This window comes from Pelophylax lessonae, assembly GCF_965119305.1.
Source record: "Pelophylax lessonae genome assembly, chromosome: 13".
In the NCBI taxonomy this organism is placed as follows: Eukaryota; Metazoa; Chordata; class Amphibia; order Anura; family Ranidae; genus Pelophylax; species Pelophylax lessonae.
Window position 1 is genome coordinate 109,534,763 of NC_138780.1, and position 27,122 is coordinate 109,561,884.

The 27,122-nt window shown below is 47.3% G+C and overlaps 1 protein-coding gene across 2 annotated transcripts in view; it reads right to left on the minus strand.

Moving 5' to 3' along the window:
• LOC309569437 (formin-like) overlaps positions 1–27,122 on the minus strand; it is a 673,199-nt gene that overhangs the window by 25,733 nt on the left and 620,344 nt on the right. For both annotated transcript variants that reach the window (XM_082275263.1, XM_082275264.1), the window contains 2 exons: positions 18,490–18,541; positions 17,605–17,754 (listed from right to left, as the gene is read on the minus strand). In XM_082275263.1, the coding sequence (XP_082131389.1) occupies positions 17,605–17,754; positions 18,490–18,541 (202 nt within the window). The remainder of the gene's footprint in view (positions 1–17,604; positions 17,755–18,489; positions 18,542–27,122) is intronic.

Consider the following 27,122-nt stretch of genomic DNA (forward strand, 5'->3'; position numbering starts at 1 on the left):
CTTGTAGTAAGCTGGAATAAGCCCGTCAGGACCAGGTGCTTTCCTAGGTTTGGAACAGGCCAGAGCTACCCCTACTTCCTCCACCGTAATAGGTTCCTCTAGCGCCTCCTAACCTCAAGGGGTAAGAGATGGCATACCTGAGAGGCTATATAGGTCTGGATAGCAGATAGTGTGGTCAAAGGGGTAAGTTCTGGCTCGAGGCCCACGTAGAGCCCCGTTTGTTTGAAAATTCATACATGCCGCGTTGCGCCCACGCAAATTTATGCTTCGTCTATTGGGAAAGGAGAGACAGGAGTTCTTCCCTTACCCTAAGGAGATCCTGATATGTGGAGCATGCGTGTTGTAGGAACATTCCAAACTATGCAGCTTTGATAAGAGCTTGTCAGTTCGTCGTGTACGCTCCGCTCTTGAGGCGCGACACAATTCTAATCAGAACACCCCTAACTGGCTTATGAGCTTCCCAAACCACTAAAGGATTGTCAACTCAGTCACGATTGATGAAGAATTACTCCATCAAGGTAGTCCCTAGCTCAGGAATTGAGTATGCCGATTGTAATAGTGCTTTATTCAGCCTCCAACATGGAGAGCTCTGGGTAACCGAACCCAATTGAAGTATCATATGGATAAAAGCGCGATCGGAGAACGAGAAGACATCGATGTGTGCATGTACGACTCTGGGAAGGTCTTTATATGTAACCATGAGGTAGTCCAGCCGTGAGTAGGTATGGTGAACTTGAGAGAAAATAGAATAGTCCCACTCTTGGGGGGTACAGAAGCCTCAAGGGGTTTACCAAATGCAGAAGCTGTAAGTCCGCCCTAATGCACTTCAGACCAGAGTAAAAAAGGTGGGAGGCACCACTGGACACATCTAGCAAAGGATCCATAGCAAAATTGAGATCCCCACCAAAGACCAAAAGTCCCTCTAAGAACTCCAGCTGCACCAGAAGGTCCTGCAGAAACTGGGATTGGTCTACATTGGGGAAACCGATATTGGCAAAGGTAACCTGTAAATCCAGAATTTTCCCCTTAAGCAAAAGGAATCGACCATGGCCATCTGGCCGCACCACATCAAAGGACCATGGCACAGATTTGGCGACAAGGATGCTGACCCCTTTAGATTTTTTAATAGGCGAAGGGCTCTGGTACGCCAACGCAAAGTCTCTGTTGGTAAATTTGGGAACATTGGCGATCCTAAAGTGCGTTTCTCGTAGAAAGGCAACTTGAGTTTTACTTTTCCATAAGTCGGCTAGCAGCCGAGAGCGTTTCATTCAGACCTCGTGCATTGAGGAAGGTGACCTTTAAGGAACCCATGGAGGACTACAATGGAATCTGATAGATGAAGGGCCAAAAGAAAAGGACTTCACCGTCCAGCCCAGGGGTAGAGAGAGAAAGACCACAAAAAAAGAAAAAGGGAGGAGGAAAGGGAAAAAGAATGAAGAGGGAAGTGCAAGGGGGAAGAAAGGAGTAGTCTAAAAAGAAACACGTATTACTTGGGTCCCTAAAGGAGCACACTAGGTACTAGGGATGTAACGATATCGAAGATATCGCGATATCGTATCGCCGTGGTCGTCTCGATATCGTCGTGTCTCGATATCGTCGTGGTTGGGTTACAATATTAAAAGGACAGGTGTCCGTCAAAAAGCAAGAGGAATAAACACAGTCCCGCGGAACAAATCATTGTTAACTACATAGACCAGAGTTTAAGGATTTTTTTTACTGTTTTTTTTTTTTTTTCTTGCAATGTAGATATTTTGATCTTTCTGATGAAAAACGTGAAAATAAGTTAAATGATAGGTCAGTGTTTTTTTTTAAAGGCTTTTTGACTGACTATTTTTTTTAAGTTTAAGTTATGTTCCTAAATACCAGTTTTAAAAGGCTGCCTTTATTTGCCTTGCACATTTAAACCTGACTTAACTTGATCTTTGTTTGCACTTAAAGGGAATTGCCTATTGTTTGTTTAAAATTGTTCTAGCTGCTTCTTAACTTGAACATTGCACAGAAGAATCAGTTATGCAACCAAATATTACTATACAGAATATTGATGTTCCTGACTACAACTTGCACTTTAAAAGCACTACGTGATCAGTGTTTTATGTTGTCATGGATCCATAAATACAACAATAAATTGCCTGTTGACTGGCAAAAGCAGAATAAATGTCGGTATTTTTTCGCTATTATCATCACAAACACTATCATGAGCTATTTAACAATACCATGAGCTTTTCCACAATATCGCAATAAATATCGTACCGTGAGGTCAATATCGAAATTGTATCGTACCGTGAGATTTTGATATCGTTATATCCCTACTAGGTACTCCGGCAGGGAACCGCCCTATCTGGGGGTGTGTAAAACGCAGAAAAAATTAGAATGGAGATGCATGGAGTAGGGATCCTGCGGGAACAAAATAAAAATCCAAAAATACCAAAGCCGCAAAAAGGAAAGTAACCAGAGCAACAAAGGTAAGACAATGTTGGTGCTCCAGGCGGGGGACTAGGCTGAGCAAAGCCCTGAGTAATTGAGAAGGAAAAAAGGAAAAGAACAGACCTAAAGCTACCCCCTGCATGCAGCCCAAGAGCACCAACATTAGAGTTCATAGACGGACACAGCGCTCCATAAATCACAACTAGTGGGTTATAATGCCTCCTCCAGGAGTAGGACTAGGCAGAACAAAAAATACCTAGCTATGCCCATGGGCTGTCCTCAGCTGGTATAGAACCCCCCTTTTTGCTCTAGGTAATTAGTTTAGTAGCAGGCAGTAATAGAAGTATCAGAACAACAGAGGGGTGGGCGCTGCGTTCGTCAAACTCAGAGAAATAGATTTTATGATAAATACAAAAATTCCATTTGCTCTTTCGTTCATCGATGGACACAGCGCTCCATAAATCAGAACTACTGAGAAGTCCAAAAGCAGTGCCAAAAGGAAAATGAGGGGTGGGGAAAATAACCCAAGGCTAAACATAGGTGCCCTTAAACAGGACAAAGGAGCCTTAACTGGGTCACAGGAGCCCCATATGAAAAATAAAAATTTAAAGAAAAATACCCCTCAAGAGGGAACAGTCCCTTTTAAACAGCAGCTTGCAAAACTTTGCAGCCAAAAGAAGCATCCGCAGATGCCAAAGTATCTACCATTTTTTGAACGAATGCACAGACGACCAAGTGGCCGCCTTGCAAACTTGCAATATTGATGCCTGATGACGGAAGGCCCAAGAAGCACTCAGCGCCCGAGGAGAATGTGTCCTGACAGGGAAAGGTGGAACCTGACCTTTAATGGATTAGGCCTGAGTCATCATCTGTCTGATCCATCTGGAGATGGTAGCTGAAGAAGCGGCCAGTCCTTTTCTTGGTCCGTCCGTAACCACAAAAAGCGAGTCTGACCTCCGAAAAGACTCAGTAGCTGCCAGATACACCCGAATCGCACAAACCACATCCAAGGTATGCAAAGCAAATTCCTTGGGATGAGCCCGCTTGGGACACAAGGAAGGGAACACAATGTCCTCATTCAAATGAAAGTCAGACAACTTTAGGCAGAATTGATGGACAAGGACAAAGAACCACTTTATCCCATTGGACCACTAAATAGGGACTGCAACAGGATAATGCCGCCAATCCCGATACCCTGCAGCCCAGGTAATAGCCACCAAGAAAGTGACTTTCTGGGATTATATAGGCAAGGGAATCTCCTGAATACTCTCAAATGGAGGTTTCTGGAGAACCGAAAGTACTAAATTTAAATCCCATGGCAGCAAAAGAGACCGTACAGGTGGAGCCACATGTTGAACCCCCTGAATGAAGGTACAAACTAAAGAGTGCATGGCTAGGAGTCACTAAAAGCAGATTTCCAAGGCAGACACCTGGCCCCTGATGGTACTTAAGGCCAACTTCTGATCCATGCCCTGTTAAAAAAAAGGTTAAGATCCGACCAAGAAATGTACGCTTTCCACGTACAATGGTATATCTTGCTGGAAGAGGACTTCCTCGCCTTCACCTAGTAGGGATCGCTGATCCAGACAGACCTCTATCCCTCAGTACCTGGCTTCCAATAGCTAAGCCATTAAACCAGTGACTGTAAAGCTGGATGGTAGATCAGCCTTTGGGACAACTGGTCTTCTCTGAGAGGAAGCCCCCAATGAAGGTTTACAGCCACCAGGATGTTTGGAAGATCCTCGTTCTTGATTCCTCACAGGAACTGCGGAGAAGCCTTAGCTGAGGATGATACTTGCCTTACGGTGGCCCCTGGATGCCTGTGGAGTCTATCAGAGGGACCCCCGTGTCCTCGTCACGAACTTCGGTATCCTCCTGTGGAGCCGAACCTGCTAAAGGAGCTGCATGTAAGACTGTGCAAACAGAAGTGTCTTGAAGGTGGATACCACCAGACTCAGAACTTATATGCAAAATGGGAGAGAGAGAGAGAACTATCTGTGTGACAGCAGCCGGTGAATCACAGCCTGTGGTCCCTGAATTTTTCCAGAGGAAGGACCACCCCGGTCAGAAAAAGAATCAGATCTAGGTAAATCAATTCCCTGGACTGGGATAGGGGGGACCTTAGGTAGTTCAGATATCACCTGAACCTTTGCAGGAATTAAATCCGCACAAGGAGACTCAGGACCTAAAAAACCTGAAAAGGACAAGCTTTGTCTCCTTTTCTGGGTACCCCCAAATGAAACATTTTGCGGGCCGGAAACCAGCAAAGATGTCCCCCCACCCCTAAAATGGGTGAGGGCAGACCTTCATGCTGAAGGAGTCTTGTCTGCTTGTCGGGGAAGCTAGCTCTAGGCTTACCAGACTAAGGTTCCTTGGAACCATCTCGGGGAAGATTTAAAAAGATCCATTTCCCTTATTCTTCGTCCCAGAAGCACAAAAATAATTTTCTATGGGCTGACGACAAGGCTCCTTCCCTTTCTTGACTGTGGCAGGAAGGTACTCTTCCCCCCCCCCCGTTATACCATTAATGAGGTCATCCAAGATAGCCCCAAACAAGCGATCGCCTTGAAAGGGCAGATCAATGAGACCTTTCTTAGGGGTTTGGTCTGCAGACCAATTCTTAAGCCAAAGCACATGCCTAATCACCACTGCTGAAACAGAAGGTTTGGACAGCACAGGAGCTGTATCCAAAGCTGTATCACAAATCAACTGCAGCCCATGGACCAACTGGTCCGCTAAATCAACATAAGCAGTGGGGACCTGCTCACCCCCCTGGCCCTGGCGCAAAAGCTAGGCCCATTCAGTTAGGGTTTGAGACACCAGGGCTGGGGCAAAGATTGGCCGCAATGCCTAACCAGCCATAGTAAACATGCTGCGTGCCACAGCCTCTGCTTTGTCAGCCAGGTCCTTAAAGGACGGGGATTCCTCTACTGGCAACATGGTTGCTTTATTCAACCTGGAAACCGGAGGGTCCACTGCTGGTGGACTAGCCCACTTTTTTTTAAGGGACTCCTCAAAAGGGTAGTACGATGCGACTTGTGCGAACCAAAAGACACATCCCTGTCCGTGGCTACATCAGCCGCATCCTCCATTTTTAAGGTCTCACTCACTGCAGTGATAAGTGCGCTGCTGCGACCATGGAGGAATCACCCTCACTTTTGGATGATCAGGGGGTATGATATTACGTCCCCCTGGACGGGCCGCGTCCACGGCGGCATCAGGCTCAGAATCAGATGAGAAAGCCTGAGCAGGGGAAGGTGGGGGGGGGGGATGCTTCCTCCTGGGCCTTTGCCCACACGCCACTTCTACCCAGAACACTAAGGACTGCAGGAAAACCGTCAGTGCAACCATGGGAAGCTGGGGTTCCAAGGGACCTGCCACCTCCATAAGGGGTCAGTGGGGGAGATGTGACTCTGAGGCTCCATAAGGAAAGGAAGACCTTGCAGTACAATATTGATATTTTGGCACCACTAAAGGATCCCCTCAAAGCTCAGGGTACCTATCAGGAGAGAGCGATAACAAGGACCCCCAAAGACTCACCCTACTGACCAGAGGAGCGCCAAAAATTTGAACCGAGCATTATCATGGACACTATACCTGTTCATATGTCCCGGGCACAGGAAGAGGAAACTAAGGAGGAAGAGGAGGAGCTTCGGCATCCCCACAAGGCTTCAGTTGTCTCCAGCATTTCCCAGACTAAATTAAAATGGCCTCCGTGACATCATCCGACTACACAAACATGGCCGCAAACCAGAGATCAGCCAGACTAATAAAATGGCCACCATCAGCTACAAACACTGAAGCATGCTGCCAGGACATTTTCTGCACCCTCTGCAAGGGGACCAGGTAACTTCTGCACCCGCACAAAACGGTTCAGTGACTTGAGGTACAAAATTGGGCGCACCTTGCCCTCCTTTCTGGGCACCGTGAACAGGTTTGAATAAAACCTCAAAACCGTTCCCGCTGAGGAACTGGCACAATCACTCCTTGTGCAAGGAGATCCTGCACTGCCTCCCTGAGATCCTTCAAGCGATCTGGAGACAGACCAAGATTTGAGAGAAAAAAATGTGTCTTCTGGGCGAGACCGAAATTCAATCTGGTACCCTGAACGAATCAGTTTGTGAACCCATTTGTCCTGAATCAGATGTCCAGGGTTCCTGAAAGTAAGGAAGATGTCCCCCCACCCCCGATTCGGGTGAGGGTGCCCCTTCATGCCGAAGAGGATTTGTCAACCGAACCGTACTGGTTAGTCTTGGGCTTACTCGACCAAGCCTTCTTGTTCCCTCCAGAGGCTCTGAACGGTTTACTTTTTTCTTGTGCCCCCGAGGCACGAAAAACTGAATTTTTGTAAAATCTTACCGTAAAATTCCTTTCTCGGAGTCCTCCGACAGTCGCCGCCACTTCATAATCTTCACTAATGAGGTAATTGACCTTTGCTCCGCAGGAGTAGCTAGGCAACAAGATTTGTTAATATCAAAGCTTTTAGCATATCACACCCCTAGGGGGTGGTCACCTCAGTCAATACCTCCCTGCTTCCAGCATTCTCAACTCAGTTTCAGTAGCATAGCAGTAGAGTACATAAACAAACCCCAAAAGAGGGGCGGGGCGGCGACTGTCGGAGGACTCAGAGAAAGGAATTTTACGTTAAGATTTTACAAAAATTCAGTTTTCTCTTATGTCCTCCGACAGTCGCCGCCACTTCATAATCTTCACTAATGGGGACGTCCCATAGCAGTGTAGACATGAGGGGTGGGAAAAAACGCAGCCACGCATAAAGCAACGCAGTACCCACATCAGAGAAAGGAACCTTACCAAAGTAAGAGAACCAACCTGGCAACAGGAAAACGTGCTCAACAGGAGCAACAACCCAGGAAGAACAAGTAACCCAGGGGTAAAAACACCCCAACAGCCAAGGGCCCAAACAAGGGACCCTAAGGCACTGCCGCACTAAGAACCTTACGGCCAAAGGAAGCATCTGCCGATGCCTGAACATCCACTTTGTAAAATTTTGAGAAGGTGTGAACGGACGACCAAGTCGCCGCCTTACACACCTGGGCCACAGAAGCCTGATGACGATAAGCCCAAGACGTACTCAGAGATCTGGTAGAGTGCGCCTTCACAGGGAAAGGAGGAACCTTCCCCCTCAAAGCATAGGCTTGCACAATGGTTTGTCTGATCCATTTGGCGATGGTAGCAGCCGACGCCGCCATGCTCTTCCGAGGTCCTTCTGGAAGGACTAATAGGGAATCCGACTTGCGAAAGGACTTATTCGATGACAGGTAAACCCTGATCGCCCGAACAACATCCAAGGCATGCAAAGCCACCTCCTTCGGATGCTTAGGCTTCGCGCAAAGCGAAGGCAAGACAATGTCCTCATTCAGGTGAAACTCCGAGATCCTTTTCGGAAGAAAAGATGGGTTAGGTCGCAAGACCACCTTATCCAAGTGAATCACCAAGTAGGGAGAACTGCAGGACAAAGCCGCCAGCTCCGACACCCTGCGAGCCAAAGTGATCGCCACCAAAAAGGCAACCTTTTTGGACAGCAGAGACAACGAGATCTCCCTGATCTTTTCAAAGGGAGCCTGTTGTAACACGGACAGAACCAAGTTCAAGTCCCATGGAGGCAAAGGTTCCCTCCTAGGAGGGGCCAAATGTCGCACCCCCTGAACAAAGGTGCTAATCAATGAATTGGACGCCACTGGGCGCTGAAAAAGAACGGCCAGCGCAGAAATCTGACCCTTAATCGTGGCCAGCGCCAAACGCTGGTCCACTCCAGTTTGGAGGAAAGCAAACACTCTCGACACCGAGTATGAGCGAGTGGAATACCCCCTGGACTCACACCAGGCAAAGTACACTTTCCAAGTACGGTAGTAAATTGTTCCCGAAGAGGCTTTTCTAGCCTTGATCAAAGTGGGAATGACCTCAGGGGAGAGACCCCTATCCTTCAGGACCTGGCTTTCAACAGCCAGGCCGTTAAAGCCAGCGACTGTAAAGCAGGATGGAATATCGGCCCTTGAGACAGGAGATCTTCTCGAAGCGGCAGACGCCACGGAGCGTCGATTGCCAGATTTACGAGGTCTGCGTACCAAGACCGGCGAGGCCAGTCCGGTGCCACCAGAATCACCGCGTGCGGTCCCGAGGCCAATCTGCGAAGCAGCCTGGACAGCAGCTGAATCGGTGGAAAGGCATACATCAGACGATACCGATGCCAGGGCACCACTAACGCGCGTCCTTGCCACGAACCTTTCCACCTTGTTGTTCAGACGAGACACGAACAGGTCCACATCCGGAAGACCCCACTTCGCGCACAACATCTGGAAGACATCCGGGTGAAGGGACCATTCCCCCTGGTCCAGGGTCTGGCGACTCAGATAGTCCGCTTGCCAGTTCTCCACCCCCGGGATGTGTACAGCCGATATCGCCGGGACGTGCGTCTCGGCCCACGACAGGATGCTGTTTACTTCCCGAGCAGCACGGGCACTCCTGGTGCCCCATTGATGGTTGATGTAGGCCACCGCTGTGGCATTGTCCGTCTGAACCCGAACCGGACGGCCCTGAAGCCCTTTCCTACCAATGCAGAAGGCAAAGTTTTGTCGCTCGCAATTCCAGAATGTTGATCGGAAGGGAGGATTTCTCCTCCGACCAAGTTCCCTGGGCGGACAGAACGCCCAGAACACCACCCCAGCCCGACAGGCTGGCATCCGTGGTGATCACCGTCCACGACAAAGGACGAAAGGGCTTGCCCCCCGACACCGCCGGGGACTGGAGCCACCACAAAAGACCCCTTCGGGTGTGGCGGGTCAATGAAATCCGCAGATCCAGAGATTGCGGACGCCCGTCCCACTTGGCCAAGATCTCCGCTTGAAGACCCCGCGTGTGAAACTGGGCGAAGGGAATCGCCTCGGAAGCCGAGACCATTAGACCTAGACATCTCATACATGTCCGGAGGGACGAGCACTGAGTGTCCCTGAGGAACCCGACCTCGTCCTGAAGTGTCCGGAGCTTGTCTTCCGGCAGGAAAACCTTCGCTTGAGCAGAGTCCAGGATCATCCCCAGGTAGGGAAGACGAACCGACGGACACAAAGTTGATTTTGGAAAATTTATCATCCAACCAAACTCCTGCAGAGTCTGCATCGTGGTGGACAAGTCGTTCACCAGGCCCTGACTGGTCGCAGACCGAAGCAAGATATCGTCCAGATATCCCAAGACAGAGACGCCCTGGGCCCTCAATAAAGCCAGGACCAGCGCAAACACCTTGGTGAAAACCCGCGGAGCCGAAGCGAGACCGAAGGGTAATGCCACGAATTGGTAATGATCCTCCGCAATGGCGAATCGAAGGTACCTCTGGTGACCCTCGAAAATGGGGATGTGAAGGTACACATCCTTCAGATCGATGGAGGCCATGAATTCCCCCGGACTCAGGGCAGCCACCACTGAGCGCAGGGATTCCATGCGGAAATTGCGAACCCGCACAAAGCGGTTCAGAGCTTTCAAGTCCAGAATCGGACGCACTTTGCCCTCCTTTCTGGGCACAGTGAACAGATTGGAGTAGAACCCCCGAAATCTGTCCCGATGTGGCACCGGAACCACCACTCCCTGGGCCCGCAGATCCCGCACCGCCAGGTGCAGATCCTGCAAACGCTCTGGAGACAGCTGAAGATTTGAGGGAAAAAATCTGCCCGCCGGCCGAGAGAGAAACTCGATATTGTATCCAGATCGAACGATTTCCTGAACCCACCTGTCCCGAATGCGGGCCAGCCAGGGTTGAAGAAAACCGAGCAAACGTCCCCCCACCCCAGAACCGGGTGAGGGCACCCCTTCAGGCCGAATTGGTATGGGCAGCGGACCCGGACTGACCGGACTTTTGCTTACCTGCCCACGGCTTCTTCTGGGAGCCATGGCCCTTGAAGGGCTTGCCCTTGTATTGCGACCGAAAGGCACGAAAGGACCCCTGAGAGGGCCTAAACGAGGTATTCTTCTTACCGCGAACAAACTTATTCTTGTGAGTTTGGGGCAAGAGAGTACTCTTACCCCCGGAAATTCCCTTTATCAGAGAATCCAAAGACTCGCCAAAAAGGCGAGATCCCGCGTAGGGAAGATTAGCTAGATTCTTGCGAGAAGATTGGTCAACCAACCAACATTTCAGCCATATCAGGCGACGGTTCAACACCGCTACACTGGAGAGGCGTGCAGCCAAAGGGACTAAATCCAAGTCCGCATCGCACAAATACATGACACCCTGATGAATTTGATCCACCATAGCCAACGTTGTCGGCGGAGCAGAGTCAGCCACCAGGGTGCGCCTGAGCACCTGCGTCCAATCCGCAATAGCTTGGGCTGCCATAATGGAAGCAAAAATAGGCTTCAGCATAGAACCAGCAACCGTATAAGTATGACGGGCCAGAGATTCCAATCTCCTGTCCGTAGGGTCCCGGAACACCGGGGTATCCTCAGCAGGAATCGCAGTAGATTTATTCAAAACTGCCACCGCGTGATCCACCTGAGGCGGCACACACCAACGCTCATCAGTGGTGGGTGTAAACGGATAACGCAGCTTGAACTTACTTGGCACAGTAAAAGGCTTCTTTAAATTGCGCCATTGCTCATCAACAGCGCGCTGAAATTCCGCAGGGCAGGGAAAAACCTGCGCGGATTTGCGTTTCCTTTTCGTCCCATAAGAGGACATCAAAGCAGGAGGACATGGTTCATCCTGCAGATGCAGTGTTTCCTTGATAGAAGTAATCAGCTCATCCATGAGTGCAAGCTCTTCAGGCGAGCCAGGGAGAGAAGTATCAACTCCTTCTACCTCAGCCTCCCCCTCAGACCCCACAAGGTCCAGAGATGAACGAGACCCTGAGAAGGGCACTCCAGCCATAGCAGCCCCATCGCCCTCTGAATCAGAGGAAATAGATAATCTGGGCCGTTTTGCGGATCGATCAGCCATTAGCATCTGCACCTGAGAAGCCAAGGTTGCTACAACAGCAGCCAGATCAGCCCCTTCGGGGGATGCAGCAGCCCCTTGGCCCCCCACCAGGGTGGGAGGAAACTTGCAATCCTGAGAATCCATGCCCCAGTATCAACTGAAATAAAGTACTGCCCCTTTAAGACCGCGGCGAGCGCAGCCCACCGCACACTACTGTAGGTACCGACCCCCGCAGGGATGAGGAGCACTGAGCAAGGAAATACAGGATAAGGAAGGTAAAAACCTAGAGAGACCACACAGGCTGCTGCCACCGATCGCTGTTCCAGAGCAAAAGGAAGTGATGCAATGACTGACCGCCCTATATAGCCTATGAGACTTCACAAACATGGCCGCTCGGCTGAGGGAATCAAGGCAATAAGAAAATGGCGCCGACATGTGCTCGCAGGAGCGATCGCCGCCAAAATGGCGGCGTTTGGCGCCAAAACACCGCGCTGTACCACACAGGGCCGGTCACCACAGTTTGCCGAGAAAAAATGGCGGGCCGCATCAGCGGTCACCGCACAGCATGTCTGAGCCCAGTCTGCCCCATACATCACACACAGCAAAGCGGGTGAGCCCCCCCCCCCCGCAGCCCACAGAAAGGCAGCTATTCCACACAGGAATCTGACAGGGAGCTCAGCACTTACACAGACATGCAGGGTCACACAGTCACAGACTGACACCCAAACAGACAGGTCCCCACATAGAAATTTACTTACCAGTCCGGATGGCGTGGGGAGCCTTCTCCAGCGACCAAACCGCTGTACTGAGGACAGGGAGTGTCGCAGCCAGGACGCAGTGGACTGCGGTGCGAAACCGCAAATGGCGTCCGGTGAGGTAGCCACCTCACAGGCAGCATCCCTGCAGCGAACAGGGATGGGTCGTTCAATATGCCAGGAAAAACCTGAGCTGAACGCTCGATGGCAGGCTGGGGAAACCCCTGGCTCTCAGCCCTGGGATCCAGGGTGGCCAGACCGAGACCCAGCTCTGCAAAATCCTCTTCATCCGAAGAAAACTAAACTAATGCTGATAAAATAACAGCTAAGTAAAAGAAAGAGAAAAATACTTGAAATAAAATCAAAAAAGGATAGAAGGCTGAGACTGAAAGCCCCAGCACAGGAACAGCCAGCTACTCCTAAGCTAGGCAATTGAAAACTGAGTTGAGAATGCTGGAAGCAGGGAGGTATTGACTGAGGGGACCACCCCCTAGGGGTGTGATATGCTAAAAGCTTTGATATTAACAAATCTTGTTGCCTAGCTACTCCTGCGGAGCAAAGGTCAATTACCCCATTAGTGAAGATTATGAAGTGGCGGCGACTGTCGGAGGACGCAAGAGGAAAAACGATTTGAAAGAGGGCCCCTGCTTACTGCGGGGAGCCTTACCTTTTGAGGATCAGGGGAGAATAGTACTCTTACCCCCCCATTAAACCTTTGATCAACTCATCCAATGAGTCTCCAGACGTTCACCTAAAAAGGGGAGATCCGGTAAGGCCTTCTTAGAAGCCTGGCCCGTCAACCAGCTATTCAGCCACATGGCAATCGCTACCGCTGACACTCTGGCAATCAGAGGGGCCGCGTCCAGGGCTGCATCACACAGGAACACCAGGGCCTGGGTCAACTTGTCCGTGAGCTTAATCAGAGTCAGGGAAACTATCTCAGTGGTTAAGTTACCCCTAAGCACTTTAACTCATTCCGTTACCGTCACTGTCTGAGAAACCAGAACGGACGCGAAGACAGGTTTTAGTATCTAGCCTGCCAAAAAATGCAGGTGGAGGGAAAGGGATTCCCCCGTCTGTCCACCGGGTCCCTAAACGCCAGGGAGTCTTCCACAGGCACCACAGTAGATTTGTTTAGCCTGGAAACAGGGTGATCCACCGTAGGTGACACCATCAAGCGGTTCGAGACCGAGTCAGCAAAAGGATAACGGCGTTTAAAGTGCTTTGGCACCACCAGCACATGCTTAATGTGCCGCCATTGCTCATTCACAATATCGTGAAAGTCCTCGGGACAAGGAAACACCTGACCCGACTTCTGGGCTTTGCAGGAGCCAAAAACTACTCGCTTCCATGACTGTGTGGGCTCATCATCCAATTTCAATGTTTCCCTGAATGAACAAATCAGTGCTTCCACCATAGCGCATTCCCGCGCTGCAGCTGAGGAGGACATATCCTCCTCACCATCCGACTGCGAGGACAGAGATCCCTCAGGGAGGGGGTTGTCCTAGGCGACATATCAGGCTCTGAATCAGAGGACAGAGAAAGCAGTGGCCGTTTTTTGGCTAGTGACATGTTTCATGACAAAATCCACCTTTGACGCCAGATTTTCCAATGTTGCAGAAAGCAACATTAGAGACTGTGATCCGGATGCACCAGCAGTCGCACTGAATGGGGATCTGGAGGAGAAATAACTGCTTGGGACTCCATTTTGCAAGTTGTAGAAAAAAAGGCGTATCGCCCCTTTAAATCGCAATCACGGTCCGCACCGCTATATCGGAGTCACCCTTAAATAGTGGCAGGAGCAGAGTGTGCCCGAGGAATGCCCAAAAGACGACCCCTAAACTGCACCACCTCACAGTGTAATCAGCCACTCTGCAGCATGGAGCTTCAGCATGAAACGTCTCATAGGAAGCTCAGGGAAAATGGCCGCTGTACCTCACACAGAGAACCAATGCCCACACTTAAGATGGCGGCTGAAAACGCTGCCATGCGTTCAGGATCCAGACATGAGGCCACCACAGGGATCTACCTGAAAGGACCACACAGGACAAGGTAACAGTGTGTGTACAAACCCCCCCCCCCCCCGCTCTGCATAGAAACCAATCAATCAGCTTCCAGGTTTTATTATTGAAGGTTAATTAAAAAGCTAAAGTTAAAAGCTGACTGGCTACCATGCACATCTGCACCAGATTCTGAATGCTCCAGTTTTAGTAGATCACCCCCTGTGTATTGTAGTCTAAACCAATCACTGCAACTGGTTACCTTTTTCTAGCCACTCTGTGTTATATCTCCTAATTGATTTACTCAAGTCATTAGGATCAATACCACAAAAGCCTCACACTGCTGAACTTTCAGATTTATCACACAATAAAACGCCAACAACAAGAAATGAGAAACATGGACAGCAAAACAAGCAGTGTAAAACCTTTCACTTACTGTGGCTATTTATGAATAAAAATATTAGGTATATTTTAAATAGGCATTAGTAGAAGTGCCTACATTTGACTTGGTATAATTCCTCTATAGAACCTGAATTGGAAAAAGTAGAAGCAGCAGTAGAAACTTAACTGGTGTGATGCATTATTTTTGTGCTGGCAGGAGAAGGTAACTGCGCATTAGCCAGCTACTTTTCCTTTACTGTCCAATCAGACTGGGGACCGGAAGGTAACCAAACTGCATTGTTTAAAATGTCATTAAACCCACATGAATAAAAACTATTAATAAGTGCCATATCTGACCTTCTGGATTTGGACAAGCACACCTGAATTACATTACTGTACTGCAATTGATTTAAAAGTTTCTCAGTTCCTTATCCTCTTATGGCATATATATCAGACCCTTCCAATCTGGTTTATGGCCTTTGGTTTTTTGCCATTTGTGTTTTTAATGTTTTTGTAATAAACATGGGATTTTTATCATATACAGTCTTGTGTGTGTCGATAAAAGTCCAACATCTGTTGCACCAGAAGAAATCCTGTTGGTCTAAGCCTTTTCATATAAGGTGTTTTATATGCGGTTCATACTCAGTCACTATGGGATTGGTTTTCTGTATTCTCCAAAAAAAACTTGGTTGATCCTGCTGTTCTGTCTCCCCTTCCTGTCCATGTCCCCATTGGGGATTTTGCAGAGAAGTGTTGGCAGCTACAGCACGTGTTCAGTGTATTTTCTACCCTGAGAATTTCCTCCCCATCACATCTGAGTGGAGAGGGGAGTGAGTGGACAGCGATATGAGGGGACTGAGGAAATTAAACATGGAGGAGAAGCCTGAAGGCTGTAATATAGGGGGCAAATGACATTGAAGTAGGGGAGCTGAGGACTGTGATGTGGTGGCCTGAGGACATTGAAAGGGGGGGGGGGGGTTGGGCTGAGGACTGTGATGTGGGGGGGGGGGGCAGAGGCTGTGGACATCGAAGTGGGGGAGCTGAGAACTGTGATGTGGGAAGGGTTGAGGACATTACAGTGGGGGGAAGCTGAGGATTGTAAAGTGGGGTTTGCTGAGGCCATTAAAGTGGAAGGCTGAGGTCATGTGGGGGGGGGGTCTGTGGACATTAAAGTTGGGGGACTAAGGACTGTAATGTGGGGGTGTGGGTGGGGGATTAAGGACTGTAATGTGGAGGTGGGGGGGGGGGCTGAGGACTGTAATATGGATGGGGGGGTTGAGGACAATAAACTGGGGGGGGGGGGCTGAGGACATTACAGTGGGTAGGCTGGGAACTGTAATGTTGGGAGGCAGAGGACATTAAAGGTAGGGGGCTGAGAAATGTAATGTGGGGGCGCTGAAAAATTTAATGTGGGGGGCAATGGGCACAGTAATGTGGGGTGGCTGAGGACTGTAGAGTGTGTGTGTGTGTGAGACTGAGGACAGTAATGTGGGTGAATAATGTAAATACGGCCATTGGGGGTTGAGGTCAAGAAAGTGTGAGAACACTACTGTGAAAGAGGTGGAGGGAGGTGATGTAAATGGGGAGTGGAAGACACTAATCAAGAGGGGATCTTGATGTGAAGGGGGAGGGGACTGTGATGTGCAGTGGGGACTGAGGATGTTGATGTAAAAATGGGTTCAGATCTGTGTATGTGCATTAGGTGCACACGTCGTGGGTAGGTCAGCCTATTTTAATGGACTTCACTGCCAGCAAGAAAAACGGAGAAAGAGGTCCTTGACCTTTTTTTCAAAATTGTGCCACACCAAGCTGCTTGGTGCTGCAGCAACCTGCGGTTTGGCACACGCAAGAAAGTGCCAAGGGCACCGACATGATATTCAGACCTCTGTGGTTGGGATGCAGCTTCTCATGTAGTAGGATCCCCTAGAGCTGGGAGCCTGCGACCAGCTGACCACTGCTGATAAATCTGCCCCTTTCTGCTGGGCAACTGGGGCTAGGGGGGACCGGAGAAAGAGCGGGCAGGGACTCCAAAATTCTGTGCAACAATGAGCTAATGCAGCAAAAAAGTACAGTCAATATCTATGTTTTGTTGGTTGTCAGGGTTGTGCAAATGGATGGACAATAATGTAAACACCTTATCAAGTAAATCTGTTCACCAATACTTATTTCAACCTCACACTTAGTCATCTGCCTGGAGTTCAGCTTTAATAAAGAGTTTCCTGGGGGTAGCATTGCCCTTCATTGACTTTTCATTCCTTTATTCCAATGACATCAGATAAAGCTATTAAGGCTTCAAGGTCAGAACTTGTACTGATCTTCGGATAATGCTCTAAAAGGTACCCATATACATAAGATGATAGATGCTGTATTTGGCAGGACTGAGCAAGTTTCTCATGTAAGAGGTCCTGATTCTTCTGGTTGGCCACCATCACAATTAGAGTTGCTCAGACAGGTTATAAAACATGCCCCAACTGCTAATGCTACTCCTTTATAGGCCAATGTCAGCCTTAAATGATTTTAAATGCTCCCCTGGAGGGTGCTTGAATCATTCATGAACAACTGCATTTCCAAATCTATGGACAGCTAAATCATGGAACTACACAGTTAAGTAACACAAGATCACAAATCCCAGCAGTGACCATAACATGCTTAGATGTGACCTGCTACTGCTAAGTGAGAAAACATCCTGTACAGGTCTGCCCCTAAAGATACAAAGTTGCACTTTTTAGCTGCTGTAGCCAAGATCAGTTTATTTCAAGTAAGTCAGACCAGACCTGAGAAAAGAAAAAAAAAGGGAAAAAAAAAAAAAAGATAAGAGGGGAAAGCAGCCGAAAAGGCAGTTGAATCTGTTACAAATTAGCAAAGGTCTCCTTTCATTTTACTAGCAAGTAATTGGAAGTGGTATAGAAAAGTGTAACTTATCGGATCTGGCGTGTTTATCTTTTCATGAGGACAGCCGGCTGCTGGCGGGTTCCCTCTGGAGCCCTGGGGGGGTAAATCACCTTCCCTTGATGTCCATTTGATCCAAAAAGAAAACAAAGGCGCCTGCAGAATGAGTGAGTGTAATTTGGGCGGCCCAGATGCTGTGTAATACAAGGAAGGGCCTTGATTGGAAACGTACCTTTCTGTGGAGAGGACTTTGCTCTCTCGTTTCCATATGCCCTTGAAGTCGCTGCAGAATTCATACCACACCACGAAGAAGGAATTGGGGCCGATTTCCTTCTCAACAGATTTTGGCTTAACTCCAAAGTATCCTACTGTTTCTTCAAAGCTGTAAGCAGGAAGATAAGTTGTCAGCAAACAAGATCCCCTAGGCAGAGGATATGTTCCCCTCCACCTAATCCTCTTATCAAATCCCCAAAAAATATGAGCTATTAGTGACTCATTGTAGGACACATTAATGCAAAACCTCCATAACCTAGCAGTCTCTATATAATGGGGAACATGATCTGCATCACAGTCAGTCATGGTTTTTAAAAAATCACAACTGTTCTTTAGGTAAATTATAAATATTTACATAACATTTCCACTCTCTGATTCATTCTGACTGCAACAATATGGCAACCAATACTTGAATGGTTCCTAAAGAAAGTATTTTCATGTATAGGGAAAAATCCACTAAACTAAATCAATAGTCTGCAATAACTTCCGTTACTAAACAGTAATCCTTATATTCATGAAGGTAACCAACAAGAATATGCTTATATGAAAGAACAGAGAAGGTAGTACTTGGTAGGTCTTGAGAAGAGATGTAAATAACATCTCTTACGAGGTCTATCTGAGCACTAGCTAATCACTGGGTAGATTTAGGTAGCATTTGTGGATGCTATATATACACCATCATTCTGTCAGCATACATCCTTACTATTTTTGATTTTTTTTCTAAGTTAATATAGGAAGAAAATCCTAATATCAATGCTGGCTTCCCTAATAGACTTACAGGTGTGCAAACTTTTCCACTTATGAAGATAGAATGGAAAATATTTAAGAGAAATAGACTCAGTACCTGTTTTTGACTTTGTTTAGATTATCATCTTCTATTTTATGTTCTTCTTTGGCTGATGAAAAAAAAAAAAGGCAAGCATTACATTTAAAGCCTTTACATATATAGAAAGAAATTTCACTAAAGATTGCAAACATTCTTGAAATCTTTGCAATGCATCATACAATCTTCAAAACTACAGACCGAGATGAATACTAGATTAGTTCACCAATATGGTAAAGTGTTTACTCATCATTTGTTCTCGAAGACAGAAAAAAGTAACAATCCACCCTTCCCTATGTAGACAGAACGTAGAAGGGTTCTTGGTCAAATTTTAATAATGTTGGTCTGTTTATTCTTTGCAATGTCTTTAAAATCTTGAAATATAACCATATTTGCCTTATAGGGAAACACTCTTTGGATAATTTTTATTAAGGATTTTAAAGAATACAGAGCATAACATCATATAGTTATATTAGCAAGATCAATATATCCGTGAGTTCCAAAACAGTACCCATCCAACATCAAAGAAAAGAAGCGTAAATGAAGGGCAGAACAATAAAGTATACCAAAATACATAGTAATGATACAGTAATGGTATACAATGTATGCAAAAACAGCTGAGCGCCAATAATGAAGTAGAATGTGTTTATAGGTTTAATGGGGTTGTTGGGTCTGCCATGGGCAAAAGAAAATGTGTGAACACTGGTCTCCAGAGGAGGAGAGCCGAAGAGAATAGCAAGTGATAAAATTGTAGAGAAGGAAGGGGGGGGGGACAAAAAAAGGAGGGGTAAAGGACATCAGTGACACCCCAGCCAGTCTTGGGATCTCAGTACCTATTTTGAAAATTTTTTTGTGCGTGTCTAGCAGAATCCTGTTGAGCTTTTCAGTGATGAAAACTAAACCTATGTGGCAGTCACAAATGAGACCTCGCAAGGCCAGGGAATTTCAAGTGTAGCAGGACATACCAGGGGTCTCTAGGATAGGGACAAGTCAGCAGTGATTGTAAGAATTTAGGAACTTTTGTTTAAAATCTAGAGAACATAGGGCATGTTCACCACGTGTGGGAAATGTCCTCTGGAACTGAGAAGCCTCGAAATCAGGTGCTGGGAGAAGATGGGTGGGCGTGCGCCAAACAAGAAGGAAACACGTACCACTTCAAGAGGGTTTTAAAGGCTGATTAAACTGTGAATATATTGATGGAGCGGAAAGCCATCATGGACCATATTTGCGACCAATCTTCCTAATTTACTACAGTACCTGGTGGAATCCCAAACTGGGAACAAGTGGGTCATTAAAAGGCTTACTAATACAAGTCTCGATTTCGGGGAAAGCCATGGGAGTTAGCCTGGAAAGGTTTCCAATTGGACCCATGGAGGGGAGGGGGGGGGGGTGTGTTGTGCGGTATAAAGGAGGTCAGAGAAGCAATCTGAGCAGCTAAGAGTTATTTGATGAAGTTCAGGGCTCCCAAATCTCCCTGAGTCCTGTGAATGAACATAGTATGTTTAGAGACCCAAGGTTTTTGTTGTCAGCCCAGACAAATCTTAAGACATGATTCTGGAATGATTTAAGAGTGTAAGAGGGAATAGGGACTGGGAGAGTATGGAATAAATAGACAATCAATAACTTACAGGATGGATAAAAAAGGTGTATGTCAAACCCTCCAGGAATCGGAGGAGGCTGCAACACAACCAGCATATCTGGGCTCAGCACAATCTGCACAGATGTCAACTCTGAGCAGACGGCTTCCCGGCCGCCGCTACAGACCACCAAATTTCTGGTATTGGCGTGACGTCAACACAGGGGGGATGTCCCTGGACTGTAAGTTATTGATTGTCAAATTAAAGATACTGTTTACACTGCACTCTTTCATGTCATCCAGAGACTATCTCCCGGAAGCTGCCTTTTGTTAGTGCTGGATTATGCTGCTATCCCTGTAGTTTCACTGCAGTCCCTGCCAGACCTTGTTTTAGGCTGTTTGTGAAGAAAAAGTCTTGTTCACTTATGCGCCATCTACCCTGTTTTTACTCTTTGATTCATGCAATAAATAGAAACGATTTGGTAAGATTGTGTTTTTTATGGTGTTTTACCTATCTACTAAAGGTGGAGGCGAGACCAGGATGAAAGTTAAGCTTTTAAAGACTGGAATATAATTGGCTTTGTATGTGATATGAACTGGTGAATTGAATTTCTAGAAAATTGAGGTAGAAAGTGGGCAAGGTAGAATTCTAGTTTTGTTTTATTATGGGGGGGGGGGGGGGACCATGGCATCAGAGAGATAATGTGATGTGAGGCTGGGTCAACGTTAAAAGTAGGTCTTCGGCAAACAAACTGACCTCAAACAATTTGGAGCTGGCTGCGTTTTCCCTTGTCGTCTGAGCTGGATCAAATAAGATGTGCGAGGGACTCCGGAGCCAAAATAAAGAGTATAGGAGATAGGGGGCACCCATGGTATCTACCTAAATTGAGAAAGTAGATTGGCAGGAAAGATAGTGGACTGTAGGTGAGGGGCTATGATACAGGGCTCTAAGCCAAGGTATGAACTAGGCCAGAAATCTCCATTTGTCTAAGATATATCACATGTACTTTGAGAAAGGAGAATCAAATGCCCTATGTAAATCCAACCCAAGGACCATACCGGGAATCCGATTCAGATTCATTAAGTGGATCAAATGTAGGACTTTGTGGGTATTCGCAGATAACTGCCTATTTGGGACAAAGCCCACTTTGTTCTTATGAATCAAGTCATGTAGGAATGTTTTGATTCTAGTGCAGAGGATTTTGATGTTGACCTAACTTAACAGAGCAATGGGTATTGGGGGTCCAGAGGGTCTTTACCAGGTTTTAAGAATAACTATATGAGCTGTTGTCGATGATGGGTGTAGATCGGGACGAGTTCGTAAAGTGGTTAAATAATTTGGTCAAAAGCGGTGCCAGAAAATTGGAAAAATTCTTATAACGTTGCAAAGAAATTAAGGCTAGGAGGTTTTTTTGCAACTTGAAGGATTTCATCGCCTTGATGACTTCTAGGGTGATTATATAAATTTCCATCTTATCTTGACATAATTTTTTTTGGGGAAGGGGGTGTGACCTTATTGTTTTGGGAATAGAGCGTCTGTTAGCTCCCTTCAAAAGGATTCCAAGAGCTTGTATAGAGTGGACAAACATACAAGTGTATTTGTCCACAATGGTGGAGGGGTTTGCCGTGATATTATTGTCAGGGTTCAGCAGCAGCTAGGGAGACCAGACACGTAGCTACACACCAAAACAATATAGATAGCCTTAAAGTAAAATTTATTACAGTGAACCACAAAACAAACATACACAGCAACAGTGAACAAGCCAAATGCCAGTAAACCAAAACCAACCCCAAAGACACAATAACTAAAGAACCAACTATCTACAAATATATACACTATACAGGACAAGGGGAGCAGGGAAGCAAGGAAGAGGGCAAAATTGACTGGATGACTGGATACAAAGCAGAGAGCAGGAGCAAGGCAAGGGGTACAGGATAGATCAGGGTATGGATCAGGATCACAGACACTTGGTTCAGGCAGCAAGGAGGCATTTAAAATAGTGACGCGCCTGGGAAAGGGAGGATCAGCCTTAAATAGCCACCTGGCAGCTGAACACAGTTGTAAGTGATCATAGAAGCCTGCTGTTTTCTGGGAGACACCTGCTGGTAGACATTGAAACTGCAGCATACAGCCCAGGGCAACACAGTGCCACCAGCAGGTGAACTCAATCCTAACAGATTCCCCCCCTTAAGGAGTGGCCTCTGGACGCTCCATAAGGCTTACCCCTGGGGTCTGCAAGCCGACTGGGTACCCCACTGCCAAGGTCTGAAGGCTGGCTGATAACCCCGCTGCCGGGGTCACACAACTGGCTGGGTTTCCTGCTGTTCATATGGAACACTGCCTTTTCCCATAGGACCTCTACTACTGGGGCCGTAACAGCAGATGCAGTTCTCATGTTCAGAGTGGATATCTGGACCTCCTGGCCTTGGCATAACAGGATCAGCTGGCTGCAAAAAGAACATAGAACGAGCAACAGTAGGGATCTTAACGCACACAGACAACCCATTTGGGCCACATTACGCTGGAAGTTCCGGAGCCTCACATACATTAGCAAGTGGGAGCTTAACCCGGTCAACAGAGTCCAGTTTAACAGCAAGTGGTGAATTGACATAGTTTGACTGGGCAGCGGCCCCGGTATCAGCAGAGTCCGGCTGGGCAGCGGCCCCGGTATTAGCAGAGTCCGGCTGGGCAGCGGCCCCGGTATCAGCAGAGTCCGGCTGGGCAGCGGCCCCGGTATCAGCAGAGTCCGGCTGGGCAGCGGCCCCGGTATCAGCAGAGTCCGGCTGGGCAGCGGCCCCGGTATCAGCAGAGTCCGGCTGGGCAGCGGCCCCGGTATCAGCAGAGTCCGGCTGGGCAGCGGCCCCGGTATCAGCAGAGTCCGGCTGGGCAGCGGCCCCGGTATCAGCAGAGTCCGGCTGGGTAGCGGCCCCGGTATCAGCAGAGTCCGGCTGGGCAGCGGCCCCGGTATCAGCAGAGTTCGGCTGGGCAGCGGCCCCGGTATCAGCAGAGTCCGGCTGGGCAGCGGCCCCGGTATTATGGCAAGTCACCATCGGCAGGCAGCAGCATGGAGGAGGTCGGGACACCATCGGCAGGCGGCAGCATGGAGGAGGTCGGGACACCATCGGCAGGTGGCAGCATGGAGGAGGTCGGGACACCATCGGCAGGTGGCAGCATGGAGGAGGACTGGATCTCATCGGCAGGCGGCAGCATGGAGGAGGACTGGATCTCATCGGCAGGCGGCAGCATGGATAGTGGCAGAGTTGTAAGAGCAGGGAAAAAGTTCTGTTTATTTTTGGGCTTAGATACTTGAGTCCTGTGAGTATTTGCATTCTGCTGACCAGAGTGTCCTGCTGATGAAAAGGTAGTAACAGTACTGGGGAGAATAGAGGGAAGAGTAACAGAAGTACAGGAAGAGGCCTGAGACGTTGCTATGGGTAACAGAGGAATAGATTCTTGATTTCTTTCAGCATATATAACTATGTGACTCATCTAGCACTGGGGATAGGATCTCTGACCAAGCTTGTAGCAGAGGGTGAACCAAAGTTAGTTTGTCTTTCCCCAGCTCACTTTGCTCAATTAAAGACTACACAGCAGCAATGCAATCTAACAACACCTGCTGTAAATAGGCTGAATACTGCTGGAAGAAAGAACCTGCACAATATTTCAACAACCATCCCAAAAATCCAGCCTGGAACATAGTAAATGGGGGAGTGAAAACATCATGGCCCTGAAAGAATCAACTGAAATACTAGCTCAGAACAGACCTGAATTAACCACTTAAGCCCCGGAGGATTTGGCTGCTAAACGACCAGGGGGTATTTTGCGATTCGGCACTGCGTGACTTTGACAATTGCGTGGTCGTGCGGCGCTGTACCTAAACAAATTTGGCGTCCTTTTTTTCCCACAGAGCTTTCTTTTGGTGGTATTTGATCACCTGTGCAATTTTTTGATCACGCGCTATAAACAAAAAAAGAGCGTAAATTTTGCAAAAATAGCAATATTTTTCACATTTTTTTATATGAAATTCCCCCCCAAAAAAATGTAAAAATCAAAATTTTTTAACATTTTCGGCCAATTTGTTTTATGCTACCTATGTTTGGTAAAAAAAAAAATCGCAAAAAGCGTATTTTGATTGGTTTGCGCAAAAGTTATCGCGTTTACTAACAAAGGGAAAGATTTTTGTCATTTTTGTTGTTTTTTTTTTAACGCGTAATGGCGGCGATCTGCAATTTTTTTTGCAGTACTGGGACATTGCGGCGGACAGATGGGACCCTTGACTGACATTTTTGACACTTTTGGGGATACCAGTGACATTTCTACAGTAATCAGTGCTATACATATGCACTGTTACTGTAAAAATACACTGGCAGTGAAGGGGTTAAGTTTTTTTGAAAGGGAGGGGCTGTGTGTGTCCCTAGGGGCGTGCTTTCTACTGTGATTGGCTGTGGCTTCAGCTGTATGAACGGTGATCAACGGTTCTACATAGTAGAACCGTATGATCATCAATCATACACAGGGGAGAATGACAGGCAGCTTGTTTACACAAGCCGCCTGACTTTCTCCCTCTCCCCCGCCGATCGCAGAGTGACCGGCGGACATCGGGTCCGCCGGTCACACGTGCGGGGGGGTCCGTGACCACGCGGGAGCGCGCCTCCGGGGGCGCGCGCTCGCTCCCTAGACCCTCACAAGCAAGCGACGTAGACCTACGTCAGTTTGCCTGTGAGGGGCTGACCGCCGACGTAGATAGTCGTGCGGCGGTTGGCAAGTGGTTAAAGGCTGAACTTGTCTAAGGGAGAATCTACCCTCAACAGCTAAAGCATGTGCTGTCAGAATGTTTTCCAGCACTTCCTCCTCAGTGAGACTCAAAGCAATGAATGACAAAAATCTATCTTCTGCTGCATGCACACGACAACTAACCTGCGCTCTAAGCATTTTGACAAAAGTAAAAATAAAATCAAAAGCAACTGGCTTCCAGCTCCAAAGTGTAGCTGATCTGGTCGTAGTGGGCGTCACTACTATGTCAGGGTTCAGCAGCAGCTAGGGAGATCAGACACATGTAGCTACACACCAAAGCAATATAGATAGCCTTAAAGTAAAATTTATTACAGTGAACCACAAAACAAACATACACATCAACAGTGAACAAGTCAAATGCCAGTAAACCAAAACCAACCCCAAAGACACAATAACTAAAGAACCAACTATCTACAAATATATACACTATACAGGACAAGGGGAGAAGGGAAGCAAGGAAGAGGGCAAACTAGACTGGATACAAAGCAGAGAGCAGGAGCAAGGCAAGGGGTACATAGATCAGGGTATGGATTAGGATCACAGACACTTCGTTCAGGCAGCAAGGAGGCATTCAAAATAGTGACGCGCCTGGGAAAGGGAGGATCAGCCTTAAATAGCCACCTGGCAGCTGAACACAGTTGTAAGTGATCATAGAAGCCTACTGTCTTCTGGGAGACACCTGCTGGTAGACATTGAAACTGCAGCATACAGCCCAGGGCAACACAGTGCCACCAGCAGGTGAACTCAATCCTAACAATTATTGTCTTATTGGGAAACTATTTTTAATGTGTGCTAAATTTGAATGTTTGCCCAAACCTGCAGTGATACGTTTTTAAATTTATTTTCTACCATGAATATCAGGACTGCATGCCACAACTAAGCCCCATATTTTTGCAACCCCGAAAGCAAAGGATCAAGTAAACATCTGTATTAAAGTTATCAAATTTTCAAAATGAAATCTGAAGACAGCCTATTGACCATGCCTACTTTACCCACCCTTACAAAAAATACCACACACCTAATTGTAGCCACAACATAACCCAAATTTTAACACGCCTTCGCACAGTCACAGAGTTTTCTGAGGAAGGGAGTGTGTCTCCTGAAATGCGACAGCTTTCCAACCGAGGAGGCTAGAGATTTGTATTCATGATGCTCGTTATAGTTTCATGTTTGTGAGTATTACTTTGGCAGTTTTTAATAAATTTCATTGGTGTTGAAGGTAATGCACTAGGCGTTTGCACCCTCCTTTTGTTCCTTATAGATTTTTAAAACAAAAAGCAGACTTTATATAGGTATAAAGACAAAATAAACAGGCTTTAAATAAGTACCAAAAATGCATACATAGTTAGAAAGGGGTGCCTTGAAGTTATCAAGAAAACAATGCAGCATGCAACACACTGCCCACCGAACACCTGGAGGTGTGGCCAATAAATTAGCTGCCTTTCACAGTGCATGGCTTGTAGTGTAGGAGTTAAAACACAGCATTGGTGTCAATGATAGCAATTACCACCTGAAACACTAGTGTGATTGTCTGCCTCCCATTTTTTCTTCTTCCAGAAATGCAGACAATTGCAGATTACATTATTTGTCAGTTCATTGATGTTACTTATGAGCAGCAGTGCGGAACTGACATTGCAGGACAGGTCTGTACAGGTTTGCCTTGCCTGCACTTTCTTAATTTAGCCCTGGGTAGTGGATGAGGGGAGAGTGGTGACCCATCAGTCACCAGCTCTTTGCTCTGCCCCTCTAGCACTTACTGGAGCACTGGACTGGAGAGGAGGTGGGAATGGTTGGCTGAGGCTCTCAGCAGCACACTGATAGGCTAAGCCAGATGCCAGTCAAGCATCTGGGTGGATCCTGATATTATTGGGACCCCTGTAGAGCCTTGACCAGTCCTGTGATGTCTTTGACTGGCTTTACCCACTGTCAGCGGAATCAGGGTCACAGGAGTGAAGAACTAAGTCACTCCTGTGACCCAAAAAGACAAGTATGGCCGAAAGAACTTTGACCATACTCTTTTAAAGTGTAATAATGCACATCAACCATTCAAAACTTAAATCAGCTTGAATAACTTGACTTTGCAAGTCACCATTTCCCCTTGTAGACTATTTTGTGGGAGGAGGACAGGACCTTATCCTAATCTATAAGATTTGTAAATTCTAGAAGAGATAAGGATTCTGTTCTTATACTGTTTATGTAGTTCAGTCAAGGACACACTTGTTTTTATTTACAAAACTCATAAACCTCAAGTATGATTCCTCTTCAGGTTAATTTTATATGTAC